The 21,018-nt window shown below is 34.5% G+C and overlaps 1 protein-coding gene across 1 annotated transcript; it reads left to right on the top strand.

The window, feature by feature from the left end:
* The first annotated feature begins 18,732 nt into the window (after positions 1-18,732).
* LOC139884020 (auxin-responsive protein IAA28-like) lies at positions 18,733-20,811 on the top strand. The gene is made up of 4 exons (XM_071868106.1): positions 18,733-19,039; positions 19,989-20,209; positions 20,533-20,605; positions 20,714-20,811. Exons 1-4 carry the CDS (start codon positions 18,771-18,773, stop codon positions 20,757-20,759), a joined length of 609 nt encoding a protein of 202 aa, XP_071724207.1. The 5' UTR covers positions 18,733-18,770; the 3' UTR covers positions 20,760-20,811.
* Positions 20,812-21,018: the final 207 nt, after the last annotated feature.

The raw sequence follows: 21,018 nt of genomic DNA, 5'->3' as shown, positions 1-21,018 counted from the left end.
TTATTAAACACCTAAATATGAACCATTAAAAATTGAATTGCTAACTACGGACTAAGAAGACATTAAAAATATTATAAGTATATATATGTGACGATTGTTTAAAATAAAAATATATTGATATATTATATATGGATAGGTTCGTGATATCAATCGGAGACCAAGTCAAAATATATATATCTTCAAGGCAAAAGTGAGTATATAGTCCCACTTTTAAACTCTAAGTATTTCGGGATGAGAATACATGTATTTTATGTTTTACGATATGGACACAAGTAACTGAAAAATATATTCTACGTTGAGTTGTACCACTGGCATACTTCCCTGTAGCTTGGTAACTACTATTTACAGCGGTATTGTAAACGCGAATCCTGTTGATAGATCTATCGGGCCTGACAACCCCAACCGGACTGGACGACCAGTATTCAACGGTTGCACAGTACTTCGTTTCGGTGACTACACTTGGTACGGTGTAGTAAGATTTCATAATAAATGGAATATGCGACGTGATTAAATGTTAAGTATGGTTACCAAGTGCTCAACCACTTAGAATATTTTTATTAAAATGTTTACATATGAAAATCTTGTGGTCTATATATATATATTGCTGCCGGCATTAAACCTATATCTCACCAACTTTATGTTGACGTTTTAAACATGTCTATTCTCAGGTGATAACTAAAAGCTTCCGCTGCAACATGTTGAATTTAAACAAGATCTTGAGTATGCATATTTGTTTCAAAAATAAAACTGCATATCGGAGGATTTGTAATGTAAAATATGCTAGAAATCGTATTGTTATCATCACATGTAAAGTTTGTAAGTCTAAGATTATCGCTAAACGATAATCATCTTTTTATTGTCTAAAGCTTGTATTAAAATAAGAGTTATGGTTTGTAATGTAAAATAAATGTAGTTGTTCTTTTAAAAATGTTGCATATAGAGGTCAATACCTCGCAATGAAATCATACGTTATCTAACTCGTTCTTATGGTTAAGGACGGGTTATGACAATTACAAACCAACCTAAATTGACACTTATTGCAATTATGACCCAATTGCACTTCGAAGCACAACCCGTGCCCAAACTAACCAATAATCACTTAACACTAGTAAAAATGGTTCTATAATGCCGACTAACCCAAATCATAAGTGCTAAACACTTGTCTTCCCCAAAATCAAGTCACAAACTCTAATTTTGACTCATTTCAAAATCAAGCTTCAAGACACACCCATTTGGGTTCCAACACCAACATAATCACTAATCCTAGTTATTATACCCAAATTACAAGCCATAACATGGCCAAATTGTCTTCTAACCCAAAACCCACCAACAAGGGTCAACAACACCCACAACTAGCTTCAAACACCCATTTGTGAGCTAGATGAGTTTTCACAAGAACATGCAAGTTCAAACCCTATCTTGAATATCAAATCAACAAATGAAATTCGGAGTTAGAACTTACCACCACTACCAAAATGTAGCTAGGAACAAGATGAATAACTTTAACTCTTGCACTTTGTTGAGAATCAAGCTCCTTCTTTCTCAATCTAAGCTTTTTCTCTTTAAAGCTTGGGTTTCTCACTCTAAAAGAGATGAGAGAGTTTGAGTGGATAAGAAATGAGATAAGAATGAGTTTAGGATCAGATCACCAGCTATAAGTTCGTCCACAAGTGAAAAGACCTAAATGCCCCTCATTTAAAACTCCCAAAAACGAGTTAGAAATTCAGATATGGTAACAGGAACGTCGTTCCACTAGAACGTCGTTCCACTTAAATGAACGTCGCTCCTCAAACTGCTCCAAAATGTTCTGATCGACTTTTTACACATTCCTTCTTTACACAACGTCGTTCTTGAATTCTGGGACGTCGTTCCACCTTCCGGAACGTCGTTTCTACCCATGAAACGTCGTTCCTCAGCTGCAGAAAATTTGGGATGTTACAAAAGTACACCTTCAATGAATGATTTATTCATGAATAGGTCACTAAATATGTTGTTCGCATTACATGTCGCGCCTAGATTTGTTAAGCCGTACCACTAGCTACGTACCAAACAAGATGAGGAGCAACCACGCGTTGTCACGGGCAGTTCTTTTGTTTGTGAAATGTCCCGTTCTTATTGATTAAAAACGTTCCATATTAATTGATTTCGTTGCGAGGTTTTGACCTCTATATGAGACGTTTTTCAAAGACTGCATTTATTTTTAAAACAAACCATAACCTTTATTTCATAGATAAAGGTTTTAAAAAGCTTTACGTAGATTATCAAATAATGATAATCTAAAATATCATGTTTACACACGATCATTACATAATGGTTTACAATACAAATATGCTACAACAAAATAAGTTTCTTGAATGCAGTTTTTACACAATATCATACAAGCATGGACTCCAAATCTCGTCCTTATTTAAGTATGCGACAGCGGAAGCTCTTAATAATCACCTGAGAATAAACATGCTTTAAACGTCAACAAAAATGTTGGTGAGTTATAGGTTTAACCTATATATATAAAATCATAATAATAGACCACAAGATTTCATATTTCAATACACACCCCATACATAGAGATAAAAATTATTCATATGGTGAACACCTGGTAACCGACATTAACAAGATGCATATATAAGAATATCCCCATCATTCCGGGACACCCTTCGGATATGATATAAATTTCGAAGTACTAAAGCATCCGGTACTTTGGATGGGGTTTGTTAGGCCCAATAGATCTATCTTTAGGATTCGCGTCAATTAGGGTGTCTGTTCCCTAATTCTTAGATTACCAGACTTAATAAAAAGGGGCATATTCGATTTTGATAATTCAACCATAGAATGTAGTTTCACGTACTTGTGTCTATTTTGTAAATCATTTATAAAACCTGCATGTATTCTCATCCCAAAAATATTAGATTTTAAAAGTGGGACTATAACTCACTTTCACAGATTTTTACTTCGTCGGGAAGTAAGACTTGGCCACTGGTTGATTCACGAACCTATAACAATATATACATATATATCAAAGTATGTTCAAAATATATTTACAACACTTTTAATATATTTTGATGTTTTAAGTTTATTAAGTCAGCTGTCCTCGTTAGTAACCTACAACTAGTTGTCCACAGTTAGATGTACAGAAATAAATCGATAAATATTATCTTGAATCAATCCACGACCCAGTGTATACGTATCTCAGTATTGATCACAACTCAAACTATATATATTTTGAAATCAACCTCAACCCTGTATAGCTAACTCCAACATTCACATATAGAGTGTCTATGGTTGTTCCGAAATATATATAGATGTGTCGACATGATAGGTCGAAACATTGTATACGTGTCTATGGTATCTCAAGATTACATAATATACAATACAAGTTGATTAAGTTATGGTTGGAATAGATTTGTTACCAATTTTCACGTAGCTAAAATGAGAAAAATTATCCAATCTTGTTTTACCCATAACTTCTTCATTTTAAATCCGTTTTGAGTGAATCAAATTGCTATGGTTTCATATTGAACTCTATTTTATGAATCTAAACAGAAAAAGTATAGGTTTATAGTCGGAAAAATAAGTTACAAGTCGTTTTTGTAAAGGTAGTCATTTCAGTCGAAAAAACGACGTCTAGATGACCATTTTAGAAAACATACTTCCACTTTGAGTTTAACCATAATTTTTGGATATAGTTTCATGTTCATAATAAAAATCATTTTCTCAGAATAACAACTTTTAAATCAAAGTTTATCATAGTTTTTAATTAACTAACCCAAAACAGCCCGCGGTGTTACTACGACGGCGTAAATCCGGTTTTACGGTATTTTTCGTGTTTCCAGGTTTTAAATCATTAAGTTAGCATATAATATAGATATAGAACATGTGTTTAGTTGATTTTAAAAGTCAAGTTAGAAGGATTAACTTTTGTTTGCGAACAAGTTTAGAATTAACTAAACTATGTTCTAGTGATTACAAGTTTAAACCTTCGAATAAGATAGCTTTATATGTATGAATCGAATGATGTTATGAACATCATTACTACCTTAAGTTCCTTGGATAAACCTACTGGAAAATAGAAAAATGGATCTAGCTTCAACGGATCCTTGGATGGCTCGAAGTTCTTGAAGCAGAATCATGACACGAAAACAAGTTCAAGTAAGATCATCACTTGAAATAAGATTGTTATAGTTATAGAAATTGAACCAAAGTTTGAATATGATTATTACCTTGTATTAGAATGATAACCTACTGTAAGAAACAAAGATTTCTTGAGGTTGGATGATCACCTTACAAGATTGGAAGTGAGCTAGCAAACTTGAAAGTATTCTTGATTTTATGTAACTAGAACTTGTAGAATATATGAAGAACACTTAGAACTTGAAGATAGAACTTGAGAGAGATCAATTAGATGAAGAAAATTGAAGAATGAAAGTGTTTGTAGGTGTTTTTGGTCGTTGGTGTATGGATTAGATATAAAGGATATGTAATTTTGTTTTCATGTAAATAAGTCATGAATGATTACTCATATTTTTGTAATTTTATGAGATATTTCATGCTAGTTGCCAAATGATGGTTCCCACATGTGTTAGGTGACTCACATGGGCTGCTAAGAGCTGATCATTGGAGTGTATATACCAATAGTACATACATCTAAAAGCTGTGTATTGTACGAGTACGAATACGGGTGCATACGAGTAGAATTGTTGATGAAACTGAACGAGGATGTAATTGTAAGCATTTTTGTTAAGTAGAAGTATTTTGATAAGTGTATTGAAGTCTTTAAAAAGTGTATAAATACATATTAAAACACTACATGTATATACATTTTAACTGAGTCGTTAAGTTATCGTTAGTCATTACATGTAAGTGTTGTTTTGAAACCTTTAGGTTAACGATCTTGTTAAATGTTGTTAACCCAATGTTTATAATATCAAACGAGATTTTAAATTATTATATTATCATGATATTATCATGTATGAATATCTCTTAATATGATATATATACATTAAATGTCTTTACAATGATAATCGTTACATATATGTCTCGTTTAAAAATCATTAAGTTAGTAGTCTTGTTTTTACATATGTAGTTCATTGTTAATATACTTAATGATATGTTTACTTATCATAGTATCATGTTAACTATATATATATCCATATATATGTCATCATATAGTTTTTACAAGTTTTAACGTTCGTGAATCACCGGTCAACTTGGGTGGTCAATTGTATATATGAAACATATTTCAATTAATCAAGTCTTAACAAGTTTGATTGCTTAACATATTGGAAACATTTAATCATGTAAATATCAATCTCAATTAATATATATAAACATGGAAAAGTTCGGGTCACTACAGTACCTACCCGTTAAATAAATTTCGTCCCGAAATTTTAAGCTGTTGAAGGTGTTGACGAATCTTCTGGAAATAGATGCGGGTATTTCTTCTTCATCTGATCTTCATGCTCCCAGGTAAACTCGGGTCCTCTACGAGCATTCCATCGAACCTTAACAATTGGTATCTTGTTTTGCTTAAGTCTTTTAACCTCACGATCCATTATTTTGACGGGTTCTTCGATGAATTGAAGTTTTTCGTTGATTTGGATTTCATCTAACGGAATAGTGAGATCTTCTTTAGCAAAACATTTCTTCAAATTCGAGACGTGGAAAGTGTTATGTACAGCCGCGAGTTATTGAGGTAACTCAAGTCGGTAAGCTACTGGTCCGACACGATTAATAATCTTGAATGGTCCAATAAACCTTGGATTTAATTTCCCTCGTTTACCAAATCGAACAACGCCTTTCCAAGGTGCAACTTTAAGCATGACCATCTCTCCAATTTCAAATTCGATATCTTTTCTTTTAATGTCAGCGTAGCTCTTTTGTCGACTTTGGGCGGTTTTCAACCGTTGTTGAATTTGGATGATCTTCTCGGTAGTTTCTTGTATAATCTCCGGACCCGTAATCTGTCTATCTCCTACTTCACTCCAACAAATCGGAGACCTGCACTTTCTACCATAAAGTGCTTCAAACGGCGCCATCTCAATGCTTGAATGGTAGCTGTTGTTGTAGGAAAATTCTGCTAACGGTAGATGTCGATCCCAACTGTTTCCGAAATCAATAACACATGCTCGTAGCATGTCTTCAAGCGTTTGTATCATCCTTTCGCTCTACCCATCAGTTTGTGGATGATAGGCAGTACTCATGTCTAGACGAGTTCCTAATGCTTGCTGTAATGTCTGCCAGAATCTTGAAATAAATCTGCCATCCCTATCAGAGATAATAGAGATTGGTATTCCATGTCTGGAGACGACTTCCTTCAAATACAGTCGTGCTAACTTCTCCATCTTGTCATCCTCTCTTATTGGCAGGAAGTGTGCTGATTTGGTGAGACGATCAACTATTACCCAAATAGTATCAAAACCACTTGCAGTCCTTGGCAATTTAGTGATGAAATCCATGGTAATGTTTTTCCATTTCTATTCCGGGATTTCGGGTTGTTGAAGTAGACCTGATGGTTTCTGATGCTCAGCTTTGACCTTAGAACACGTCAAACATTCTCCTACGTATTTAGCAACATCGGCTTTCATACCCGGCCACCAAAAATGTTTCTTGAGATCCTTATACATCTTCCCCGTTCCAGGATGTATTGAGTATCTGGTTTTATGAGCTTCTCTAAGTACCATTTCTCTCATATCTCCAAATTTTGGTACCCAAATCCTTTCAGCCCTATACCGGGTTCCGTCTTCCCGAATATTAAGATGCTTCTCCGATCCTTTGGGTATTTCATCCTTTAAATTTCCCTCTTTTAAAACTCCTTGTTGTGCCTCCTTTATTTGAGTAGTAAGGTTATTATGAATCATTATATTCATAGATTTTACTCGAATGGGTTCTCTGTCCTTCCTGCTCAAGGCATCGGCTACCACATTTGCCTTCCCCGGGTGGTAACGAATCTCAAAGTCATAATCATTCAATAATTCAATCCACCTACGCTGCCTCATATTCAGTTGTTTCTGATTAAATATGTGTTGAAGACTTTTGTGGTCGGTATATATAATACTTTTGACCCCATATAAGTAGTGCCTCCAAGTCTTTAATGCAAAAACAACCGCTCCTAATTCCAAATCATGCGTCGTATAATTTTATTCGTGAATCTTCAATTGTCTAGACGCATAAGCAATCACCTTCGTTCGTTGCATTAATACACAACCGAGACCTTGCTTTGATGCGTCACAATAAATCACAAAATCATCATTCCCTTCAGGCAATGACAATATAGGTGCCGTAGTTAGCTTTTTCTTCAATAACTGAAACGCTTTCTCTTGTTCATCATTCCATTCAAATTTCTTCCCTTTATGCGTTAATGCAGTCAAGGGTTTTGCTATTCTGGAAAAGTCTTGGATGAACCTTCTGTAGTAACCAGCTAGTCCTAAAAACTGACGTATGTGTTTAGGAGTTTTCGGGGTTTCCCACTTTTCAACAGTTTCTATCTTTGCCGGATCCACCTTAATACCTTCTTTGTTCACTATGTGACCGAGGAATTGAACTTCTTCCAACCAAAATGCACACTTTGAAAACTTAGCGTACAATTCTTCCTTCCTCAATACTTCTAACACCTTTCTCAAATGTTCACCGTGTTCTTGGTCATTCTTTGAGTAAATAAGTATGTCATCAATGAAAACAATGACAAACTTGTCAAGGTATGGTCCACACACTCGGTCCATAAGGTCCATGAACACAGCTGGTGCATTAGTTAAACCAAACGGCATGACCATAAACTCGTAATGACCGTAACGTGTTCTGAAAGCAGTCTTTGGAATATCATCTTCTTTCACCCGCATTTGATGATACCCGGAACGTAAGTCAATCTTTGAATAAACAGACGAGCCTTGTAGTTGATCAAATAAGTCGTCGATTCTCGGTAGTGGGTAGCGGTTCTTGATGGTAAGTTTGTTCAACTCTCGGTAGTCGATACACAACCTGAATGTACCATCTTTCTTCTTGACAAACAAAACAGGAGCTCCCCAAGGTGATGTGCTTGGTCGAATGAAACCACGCTCTAAAAGTTCTTGTAATTGGCTTTGCAGTTCTTTCATCTCGCTGGGTGCGAGTCTGTAAGGAGCACGAGCTATTGGTGCAGCTCCTGGTACAAGATCTATTTGAAATTCAACGGATCGATGTGGGGGTAATCCCGGTAATTCTTTCGGAAATACATCAGGAAATTCTTTTGCAATGGGAACATCATTGATGCTCTTTTCTTCAGTTTGTACTTTCTCGACGTGTGCTAGAACAGCATAGCAACCTTTTCTTATTAGTTTTTGTGCCTTCAAATTACTAATAAGATGTAGCTTCGTGTCGCCCTTTTCTCCGTACACCATTAAGGGTTTTCCTTTTTCTCGTATAATGCGAATTGCATTTTTGTAACAAACGATCTCTGCTTTCACTTCTTTCAACCAGTCCATACCGATTATCACATCAAAACTCCCTAACTCTACTGGTATCAAGTCAATCTTAAATGTTTCGCTAACCAGTTTAATTTCTCGATTCCGACATATATTATCTGCTGAAATTAATTTACCATTTGCTAATTCGAGTAAAAATTTACTATCCAAAGGCGTCAATGGACAACTTAATTTAGCACAAAAATCTCTACTCATATAGCTTCTATCCGCACCCGAATCAAATAAAACGTAAGCAGATTTATTGTCAATAAGAAACGTACCCGTAACAAGCTCCGGGTCTTCCTGTGCCTCTGCCGCATTAATATTGAAAACTCTTCCGCGGCCTTGTCCATTCGTGTTCTCCTGGTTCGGGCAATTTCTAATAATGTGGCCCGATTTTCCACATTTATAACAAACTACATTGGCATAACTTGCTCCGACACTACTTGCTCCGCCATTACTCGTTCCGACACCATTTGTTCCTTTCGTTCTATTAACCCCTGGTCCATAGACCTCACACTTCGCCACGCTATGACCATTTCTTTTACACTTGTTGCAAAATTTGGTGCAGAACCCCGAGTGATACTTTTCAAACCTTTGGCATAGCTGCTTCTGATTGTTGTTGTTGTTGCGGTTATTATTGTTGTTGGGATGATTGTTGTAGTTGATGTTGTTGTTGTTATTGTTGTTGGGCCGTTTGTTGTAGTTGCGATTGATGTTGCGATTGTTGGGATAATTGTTGCGATTATTGTTGTAATTGCTGTTGTTGTTGTATTGGTGATTCTTATCACCGTTTTCCTCCCACTTTCTTTTGACTTGCTTCACATTGGCCTCTTCAGCAGTCTGTTCTTTAATTCTTTCTTCAATCTGGTTCACTAGTTTGTGAGCCATTCTACATGCCTGTTGTATGGAGGCGGGCTCGTGTGAACTTATATCTTCTTGGATTCTTTCCGGTAATCCTTTCACAAACGCGTCGATCTTTTCTTCCTCATCTTCAAATGCTCCCGGACACAATAGGCACAATTCTGTGAATCGTCTTTCGTACGTGGTAATATCAAATCCTTGGGTTCGTAACCCTCTAAGTTCTGTCTTGAGCTTATTGACCTCGGTTCTGGGACGGTACTTCTCGTTCATCAAGTGCTTGAATGCTGACCACGGTAGTGCGTACGCATCGTCTTGTCCCACTTGCTCTAGATAGGTATTCCACCATGTTAACGCAGAACCTGTGAAGGTATGCGTAGCGTACTTCACTTTGTCCTCTTCAGTACACTTACTTATGGCAAACACCGATTCGACCTTCTCGGTCCACCGTTTCAATCCGATCGGTCCTTCGGTTCCATCAAATTCCAAAGGTTTGAGGCAGTGAATTCTTTGTAGGTGCATCCTACACGATTTCCTGTACTGCTAGATCCAAGGTTATTGTTGGTATGTAGCGCAGCCTGTACTGCGGCTATGTTTGAAGCTAGAAAAGTACGGAATTCCTCTTCATTCATATTCACGGTGTGTCGAGTAGTCGGTGCCATTTCCTTCAAAATTATCAAATGGAACAAGTTAATCATACAGAATATTAAGAGTAGTTAATAGTATTTCGTAGCATAATATGAACTCATTTATAAAAGCTTTTTCTTCATATTAGCGTTTTATAAGTTTAAATTCGGGTAGTACCTACCCGTTAAGTTCATACTTAGTAGCTAATATACAATTCAACTACTACAATTCTATATGAAAAACTGATTATAATAATATTTCGCGTTCAAACTTTTATACAATATTTTACAAACTTACAATACCGCTTATTTTACATAAAGCATGAAATATAGCACACAATAACTTTGATACAAGATAGTTGTGAAGATAATTCTAGCTAGTACACAAGTCGTTCAGCAAAGGCAATAAAGACACGTAATTCATACGTCCAGAAACAAGTCATGCATTCTGGTTTTACTAGGACTACTTCCCATCCTTGGTCTTGTGGAACATAACCGTTATGGCCGTTGATAAGACAGCGTGTTGTAATGTCGTCAAAGGGACGAGGGTTACGTAATGTCCAACAGTCCCGTAACAATCTAAAAACCTCATTTCTTACCCCAATTACCTATTCCGTCACTTGGGGGAACGTTTTGTTTAATAGTTGTAGCCCGATGTTCTTGTTCTCACTTTGGTGAGAAGCGAACATTACTAATCCGTAAGCATAACATGCTTCTTTATGTTGCATGTTAGCCGCTTTTTCTAAATCACGAAGTCCAATATTCGGATATATTGAGTCAAAATAATTTCTTAACCCATTGCGTAAAATAGCATTTGGGTTCCCCGCAATATATGCGTCAAAGTAAACACATCGTAACTTATGGATTTCCCAATGTGATATCCCCCATCTTTCGAATGAAAGCCTTTTATAAACCAAGGCATTCTTGGAACGTTCTTCGAATGTCTTACAAACTGATCTCGCCTTAAATAGTTGTGTCGAAGAATTCTGACCGACTCTAGACAAGATTTCATCAATCATGTCTCCGGGTAGGTCTCTTAAAATATTGGGTTGTCTATCCATTTTGTGTATTTATACTGTAAAATAGACAAGAGTTAGATTCATAAAAAAAAATACTTATTAATACAAGCAATTTTTACATATATCATAAAGCATAAGCACACTATATTACATATATTACACCACACGAATACAACTATCTTATTCCGACTCGCTTGTTTCTTCTTCTTCGGTTTTGGTTCGTTTTGCCAAGTTTCTAGGGATATATGATGTTCCCCTAATACTAGCTGTTATTTTCCACAACGGTTACCTGGTGGTTTAGAGGTTCCTGGGTCATTGTTACAACTTAAGGACTTCGGGGGTTGACGATACATATAAAGTTCATCGGGGTTGGAATTAGATTTCTCTATTTTTATGCTCTTTCCCTTATTATTTTCTTTTGCCTTTTTAAATTCAGTTGGGGTAATTTCTATAACATCATCGGAATTCTCGTAATCCGATTCATCGGAGAATTGGTAATCCTCCCAATATTTTGCTTCCTTGGCGGAAACACCATTGACCATAATTAATCTTGGTCGGTTGGTTGAGGATTTTCTTTTACTTAACCGTTTTATTATTTCCCCCACCGGTTCTATTTCCTCCTCCGGTTCCTCTTCTTCCGGTTCTGATTCTTCTTCCGATTCCGACTCTTCTTCCGGTTCCTCTTCGGGAACTTGTGAATCAGTCCACGAATCATTCCAATTTACATTTGACTCTCCATTATTATTAGGTGAGTCAATGGGACTTGTAGACATCTATCACATAATATCAAACACGTTAAGAGATTAATATATCACATAATATTCACATGTTAAAAATATATAGTTTCCAACAAAATTTGTTAAGCAATCATTTTTCAAGTAAACACGGTCGAAGTCCAGACTCACTAATGCATCCTAACAAACTCGATAAGACACACTAATGCAAAATTCTGGTTCTCTAAGACCAACGCTCGGATACCAACTGAAATGTCCCGTTCTTATTGATTAAAAACGTTCCATATTAATTGATTTCGTTGCGAGGTTTTGACCTCTATATGAGACGTTTTTCAAAGACTGCATTCATTTTTAAAACAAACCATAACCTTTATTTCATAGATAAAGGTTTTAAAAAGCTTTACGTAGATTATCAAATAATGATAATCTAAAATATCCTGTTTACACACGACCATTACATAATGGTTTACAATACAAATATGTTACAACAAAATAAGTTTCTTGAATGCAGTTTTTACACAATATCATACAAGCATGGACTCCAAATCTCGTCCTTATTTAAGTATGCGACAGCGGAAGCTCTTAATAATCACCTGAGAATAAACATGCTTTAAACGTCAACAAAAATGTTGGTGAGTTATAGGTTTAACCTATATATATAAAATCATAATAATAGACCACAAGATTTCATATTTCAATACACACCCCATACATAGAGATAAAAATCATTCATATGGTGAACACCTGGTAACTGACATTAACAAGATGCATATATAAGAATATCCCCATCATTACGGGACACCCTTCGGATATGATATAAATTTCGAAGTACTAAAGCATCCGGTACTTTGGATGGGGTTTGTTAGGCCCAATAGATCTATCTTTAGGATTCACGTCAATTAGGGTGTCTGTTCCCTAATTCTTAGATTACCAGACTTAATAAAAAGGGGCATATTCGATTTCGATAATTCAATCATAGAATGTAGTTTCACGTACTTGTGTCTATTTTGTAAATCATTTATAAAACCTGCATTTATTCTCATCCCAAAAATATTAGATTTTAAAAGTGGGACTATAACTCACTTTCACAGATTTTTACTTCGTCGGGAAGTAAGACTTGGCCACTGGTTGATTCACGAACCTATAACAATATATACATATATATCAAAGTATGTTCAAAATATATTTACAACACTTTTAATATATTTTGATGTTTTAAGTTTATTAAGTCAGCTGTCCTCGTTAGTAACCTACAACTAGTTGTCCACAGTTAGATGTACAGAAATAAATCAATAAATATTATCTTGAATCAATCCACGACCCAGTGTATACGTATCTCAGTATTGATCACAACTCAAACTATATATATTTTGGAATCAACCTCAACCCTGTATAGCTAACTCCAACATTCACATATAGAGTGTCTATGGTTGTTCCGAAATATATATAGATGTGTCGACATGATAGGTCGAAACATTGTATACGTGTCTATGGTATCTCAAGATTACATAATATACAATACAAGTTGATTAAGTTATGGTTGGAATAGATTTGTTACCAATTTTCACGTAGCTAAAATGAGAAAAATTATCCAATCTTGTTTTACCCATAACTTCTTCATTTTAAATCCATTTTGAGTGAATCAAATTGCTATGGTTTCATATTGAACTCTATTTTATGAATCTAAACAGAAAAAGTATAGGTTTATAGTCGGAAAAATAAGTTACAAGTCGTTTTTGTAAAGGTAGTCATTTCAGTCGAAAGAACGACGTCTAGATGACCATTTTAGAAAACATACTTCCACTTTGAGTTTAACCATAATTTTTGGATATAGTTTCATGTTCATAATAAAAATCATTTTCTCAGAATAACAACTTTTAAATCAAAGTTTATCATAGTTTTTAAATAACTAACCCAAAACAGCCCGCGGTGTTACTACGACGGCGTAAATCCGGTTTTACGGTGTTTTTCGTGTTTCCAGGTTTTAAATCATTAATTTAGCATATCATATAGATATATAACATGTGTTTAGTTGATTTTAAAAGTCAAGTTAGAAGGATTAACTTTTGTTTGCGAACAAGTTTAGAATTAACTAAACTATGTTCTAGTGATTACAAGTTTAAACCTTCGAATAAGATAGCTTTATATGTATGAATCGAATGATGTTATGAACATCATTACTACCTTAAGTTCCTTGGATAAACCTACTGGAAAAGAGAAAAATGGATCTAGCTTCAACGGATCCTTGGATGGCTCGAAGTTCTTGAAGCAGAATCATGACACGAAAACAAGTTCAAGTAAGATCATCACTTGAAATAAGATTGTTATAGTTATAGAAATTGAACCAAAGTTTGAATATGATTATTACCTTGTATTAGAATGATAACCTACTATAAGAAACAAAGATTTCTTGAGGTTGGATGATCACCTTACAAGATTGGAAGTGAACTAGCAAACTTGAAAGTATTCTTGATTTTATGTAACTAGAACTTGTAGAATATATGAAGAACACTTAGAACTTGAAGATAGAACTTGAGAGAGATCAATTAGATGAAGAAAATTGAAGAATGAAAGTGTTTGTAGGTGTTTTTGGTCGTTGGTGTATGGATTAGATATAAAGGATATGTAATTTTGTTTTCATGTAAATAAGTCATGAATGATTACTCATATTTTTGTAATTTTATGAGATATTTCATGCTAGTTGCCAAATGATGGTTCCCACATGTGTTAGGTGACTCACATGGGCTGCTAAGAGCTGATCATTGGAGTGTATATACCAATAGTACATACATCTAAAAGCTGTGTATTGTACGAGTACGAATACGGGTGCATACGAGTAGAATTGTTGATGAAACTGAACGAGGATGTAATTGTAAGCATTTTTCTTAAGTAGAAGTATTTTGATAAGTGTATTGAAGTCTTTCAAAAGTGTATAAATACATATTAAAACACTACATGTATATACATTTTAACTGAGTCGTTAAGTCATCGTTAGTCGTTACATGTAAGTGTTGTTTTGAAACCTTTAGGTTAACGATCTTGTTAAATGTTGTTAACCCAATGTTTATAATATCAAACGAGATTTTAAATTATTATATTATCATGATATTATCATGTATGAATATCTCTTAATATGATATATATACATTAAATGTCTTTACAATAATAATCGTTACATATATGTCTCGTTTAAAAATCATTAAGTTAGTAGTCTTGTTTTTACATATGTAGTTCATTGTTAATATACTTAATGATATGTTTACTTATCATAGTATCATGTTAACTATATATATATCCATATATATGTCATCATATAGTTTTTACAAGTTTTAACGTTCGTGAATCACCGGTCAACTTGGGTGGTCAATTGTCTATATGAAACATATTTCAATTAATCAAGTCTTAACAAGTTTGATTGCTTAACATGTTGGAAACATTTAATCATGTAAATATCAATCTCAATTAATATATATAAACATGGAAAAGTTCGGGTCACTACAGTTTGCATGTAGTTAATTACAAAATGCTTGTTGAATGTGTGTCACTTAAATAAAAAAATTTGTTTGGAAATATATGATTAATATTGTATCTTATAATTTTAATTATATTAAAAATTGACAAATTTTAATTTTTATTGCTTTTAAAAAAATAGCTAATTATAAAATAATTTGCGTCTCTCCCCACACCTTCAACACTTTAACCATTTGATTTGAGATAACTTTTTGATTTATTAATGATTTAATAAATATATATATATATATATATATATATATATATATATATATATATATATATATATATATATATATATATATATATATATATAGCTTAAACTTTAGATTTTAATTAAAAAAATTCATAATAGGACAAAAATTTTCAAATTAAATAGTAAACTCACTTCACGGTTGTCCAATATGATGGCTCACATTTAGTAGACAAATTAAAATTGTCTTTTGCATGGTGAAGACATCAAAATGAAATTGTCTTCTCCATGTGTGAAGTCATTGTAGAAAAGTTTGATTTGCCTTGCTCAAAAGTCAAGATGCAATGTATACATGTGGTGTTTAACAATAGTTGCCAAATTGGAGTTTGCAAGGCATACACGGCTCTCGATGTTTCAAGTCAAAGAAGACGGCATGTCATTAATGTTTTTACATGTATATGTGCATCTATAAATAGATGGACTTGGAAAGGATATAGGGTATCCAAGAGTGGGATCAAGTGATCCAAGAGAGAGAGGATCAAGATATCACAAATGAGTGAAAAACATAGTTGATAGGGTTTATCAACGGAGTGTGTTTATTTGTGAGGGTATCACAAAGTAGATAGGGAGTTGATCAGTAACATTAACTGGAACCTTTCTTTGTGAGGTTGAGAGTTTTATTCTTGTAAGGAGTGTAAAAGAAGAGTGTACGGGAAACTTAGATTTTATACTAGAATTTAAGGGGCTTGGGTTTGGGTTTAACTCATAGTGTACTTTTTCTTGTATCGGGTTCTTTTATATTATAAGAATAAAGGGAACTCTTGGGGTGGACGTAGGCAGGGTTTTTCCGAACCACGTTAAATCGTTGTGTTATCAGTTACTTTATTTTGCTTTTTTTTTATTTCTCGCAAGTTTGTCTCAAACAATTATATCATCGCTTTCGCTGGTGTGGGTGCGTTGGGCAAGTTGTCATAACAAGTGGTATCAGAGCATCCAGGTGTTTCGGATAGTTTTTTGTTTGGAGATGGCGGGACACGACGGTATGCAATTTAAGATGGAGCCATTTTAGATGGCGGATGACGATTAAAATATCATTGAACACATGAACGTGTTTAATGGTCTAGTGGATCAACTTGGAAAAGTTGAGGTTTATGTTGAGGAAGAAGATAAGACCCTTATTCTTCTTACCTCTCTTTCCCGTTCGTATGATATTATGGTAACTACTGTTCTTTATGGTAAGGCTACTATAAAGATGGAGGATGTAGTACCGGTAATCTTATCACATAATAGGAGGCGAAGATCCAGTGTCCATTTTGAGCATGGGTTTGCTATGGTTGGTCATGGAAGAGGAAGGTTTGCCGAGAAGAGATCTAGTGAAAACAGTAGGTTTAGATCAGGAGACAGCGTAAAGGGTATCCAGTGCTTCAAATGTCATGAGTGGGGTCACTACAAGAAAGGTTGTTCACTCTGGAAGAATGGTGAAGATAAATCTGGGGGTCCATTAGATGTAATAACAGTTAATGAATCGGTTAATTTGGGAGATGTTCTCACAATCTCCAAAAGTTCTACTTCTGCTCAAGATGAATGGATTTTAGATTCGGGTTGTACGATGCATGTGTGTTCCAAGAAAACTTATTTTGATAAGCTAATATTAAAGAAGGCTGGGGTGCTGACTTTAGATGGTGGATCGACATGTGATGTTGAGGGTGTTAGCATGGTGAAAATAAAATTATTTCACAGAGCTGCTTACACGCTTGGTGGTGTGGCGTACGCACTAAAGATGTGCAAGAATCTAATATCCTTAAGCCAGGTGGATTCTCAAGGATACGCCTATTCGGCCGTAGGTGGAGTTATGAAAATCACACGTGGCGTGAAGGTCCTGATGAAGGGAGAGAAGTATGAGGGTTTACATCGTCTGGTGGCGAGTACAAAATGTACTCGTGTCTCGAAGGTTTTGAAAGCGTGCACGCGAAAAACAGGTCGGGAACATGTTGGGACATGTTTGACCAAAGTAGACGATGGTGAGAAGGAAAATCCTACTGTGGTAGAAGAGGTGATTCGAGACTCCTCTTCGGAGTCAACTATGTAAGTTGACAGGGTCAGCTGCACATGATTATTGGCAGGTTTATTTGAATCAGGTTCAGGACCGAGGTGATTCAAGGTATGTGCAGCGGTGATACGGAGGCCAATGGTAAAAGTACTAGGCGTTAGTATTTTCGGTGACAGAGAAGATGGAATGTTCGCCAAGGTGGAGATTGTTGGACGGTTGTCCAATATGATGGCTCACATTTAGTAGACAAATTGAAATTGTCTTTTGCATGGTGAAGACATTAAAATGAAATTGTCTTCTCCATGTGTGAAGTCATTGTAGAAAAGTTTGATTTGCCTTGCTCAAAAGTCAAGATGCAATGTATACATGTGGTGTTTAGCAATAGTTGCCAAATTGGAGTTTGCAAGGCATACACGGCTCTCGATGTTTCAAGTCAAAGAAGACAGCATGTCATTAATGTTTTTACATGTATATGTGCATTTATAAATAGATGGACTTGGAAAGGATATAGGGTATCCAAGAGTGGGATCAAGTGATCCAAGAGAGAGAGGATCAGGATATCACAAATAAGTGAAAAACATAGTTGATAGAGTTTATCAACGGAGTGTGTTTATTTGTGAGGGTATCACAAAGTAGATAGGGAGTTGATCAGTAACATCAACGGGAACCTTTCTTTGTGAGGTTGAGAGTTTTATTCTTGTAAGGAGTGTAAAAGAAGAGTGTACGGGAAACTTAGATTTTATACTAAAATTTAAGGGGCTTGGGTTTGGATTTAACTCATAGTGTACTTTTTCTTGTATCGGGTTCTTTTATATTATATGAATAAAGGGAACTCTTGGGGTGGACGTAGGCAAGGTTTTGTCGAGCCACGTTAAATCGTTGTGTTATCAGTTACTTTATTTTGCTTTCTTTTATTTCTCGCAAGTTTGTCTCAAACAATTATATCCTCGCTTCGTGTGGGTGCGTGGGCAAGTTGTCATAACAAAAAATATAATGAATTTATCAAAATTAAACATGAATATATCACCCCATTTAAAAATATTAGATTAGATGGTGAGGAACCTATCACCCAAAAACATAAATACATCATTTTCATACACACGGTTCCCTAACTCAAAATTGTGTCTCACATTTTGATTATAGTGTGTGAGAGAGAATGAATCTCCCCCGACACAACCACCTACAATCTAATGCTTTGCCTCCTCTCCCTTTGTATACATACATACAATATGTACACCCCATCATACATGATATAACATACCCAAATCTTTTATTGTCATTCCTATACTTACATATAATATATATACTATCTCTTCATTAAATTCTTCTTTCAAGAAACAAAAAAATGGAGCTTTATCTTGGTTTAACTCTTTCTTCTTCTTCATCATCATCATCATCTTCATCTTCATCTTCATCTGCGTCTTCTTGTTCTTCATCACAATTCAATTTCAAATCTACAATTCAGATGAAGAAAAGAAAACATGCAGGTGTTCCTGAAACACTGTCTCTTCTTGTTTGGAATCGTAATAACATAAACCAGTCAGATAACGTTGATCATAAAGATGATGTTGAAGGTGATACCGAAGTTCAATCAAATATCATTCTTCATCACAGGTATTTATTTTATATCAAAACCCGGTCCCTTCATATTAATTGCCTGGTTGACAATTCTTGATATGATACTACCTACATAGTTTCTTAAGTTTGAATATCATATATGTACATATTTTAATTGTATACACGGTAGGTGGATTATTGAAACATATACATACAGTAATTTTTTGGTTAATCAAAATATGATATATATAGTTTTTTGAACATTAATTCAATCATATTTAGTTGGTTATTAATCATAAGTGTCTGTTGTTGTTGTACTTAGAACTTGCACCATTTGTCATTGTCAAATGTAAGGACTTTCCTTATAGTAATACTTTGAGTTATTAATATGGAATTAAATTATTTATGGTATGTGCATACATAACTCTGTCATTTTCCTTATACATACATAACTCTGTCATTTTCCTTATATATACATAACTCTGTCATTTTTCTTATATATATTGGTTATGATGATGATAAGTAGTTTTGCTTAATCCGTGGGTGTTATAAGTTGTGTATCTTGGTCTTTTTCTATTGGTTAATTAAAAATTATTTGTCAAGTGTTTGCTGGTAGCTTACGGTTTGTTATAAGAGTTTAGACACTTAATATGGAAAATAAGCAAACTTTCGCAATTCTCGCACTATTGTCTGAATTCCATGTTCCTATTTTCCTTTATTTCATTTATAAAAATAATTTTTGCATTTTACCAAAAATATGTGCATAACTCACAAATGTAATCGTATATAGAGGTGACTAGGTAAGGTGTATTAAATCATTTTATTTTATTATTTTATCATAGAATAAATAGAAGTTTTTTCTCGACTCAAGAGCAGAGAAAATTAAAAAATTTATCCCTTGACGGCTTGACCTTGACCTATGGTTGAGAGAGATTGCTCTTAATGACAATCTAAACAATTTTATGATACATTTTGTAGTTAACATAATGCAATCTATTTTGATTAGAAACGATGATGGTGTGATCGGGTGGCCGCCGGTGAGATCATGTAGAAAGAAACTTTGCCACACGATTATTAGCGATGAAGGTCAAGGTGAGTGTGGTGGGTCAAAGTCAATGTACGTTAAAGTCCATATGGAAGGCATAGGAATTGCAAGAAAAGTTGACCTTAATCTACACAACTCCTACCAAACCCTTGTGAACACTTTAGCCAACATGTTTGGAAAATGTAAGTTGTACTATTTTACCATTGTACTACTACTACACATGACATTTCATTAATGTACAAGAAGTTAGCAAGGATTGGTCAAAATAAGGATTGGTCAAAATTTCTTGAATATGTATTTAAAAAGTCAACAAAACTAAAATTTGTTTTCATATTAGTTTATTTGTATTACGAGTAATTTTTTGGGAATAAATGTGTTGACATTGAAGAAAAGGGCATGAAAATTAGACTAGAAAAAATGTATTGAAAAAAGATGGTAATAATGAAAAGTAATTTTGACATTGAAAGTCAAAATGGATTGCTTAATTGAGATTGTTTGAACACAGGCTCTGAAGATGTTAAACTCACTTATCAAGACAAAGAAGGGGACTGGTTGCTTGCTGGAGATGTTCCATGGGGGTAATTTAGTAATTTCGTTTTATTTCTATATACGGATTATATTTGAATACAAATTATGTTCCTGTCTCCCTAAGTGTAATATTTTGTGATGTCTTGTTACTTTCACAGATCGTTTATCAAGACCATTCAACGTTTAAAGTTGTTGAGAAACTAATTAAGAGTCGATTGTTAGATCTTAATAATAGCATTTGGAATGATGACTACTGACTAGTGTTGTGATTTATGAAATCGGAAGCTAGGGTTTTGACTTTTGAGTTGATTCGTCGAGACAATCAAGTACGAAGTAGTATTTACATATTAGTATTATGGTAAAAAAAAACCAAATGATATTATATAAAATAACTATGGTCCGTTAGACTTTAGTTAGCTCTTCGTATATACTTCTAAACAAAAAAGGTTAAAAGGCAAACTAG

The sequence above is a fragment of the Rutidosis leptorrhynchoides genome, chromosome 1 (genome assembly GCF_046630445.1).
Source record: "Rutidosis leptorrhynchoides isolate AG116_Rl617_1_P2 chromosome 1, CSIRO_AGI_Rlap_v1, whole genome shotgun sequence".
Lineage (NCBI taxonomy): Eukaryota > Viridiplantae > Streptophyta > Magnoliopsida > Asterales > Asteraceae > Rutidosis > Rutidosis leptorrhynchoides.
This window is presented reverse-complemented; position numbering and strand designations above follow the sequence as displayed.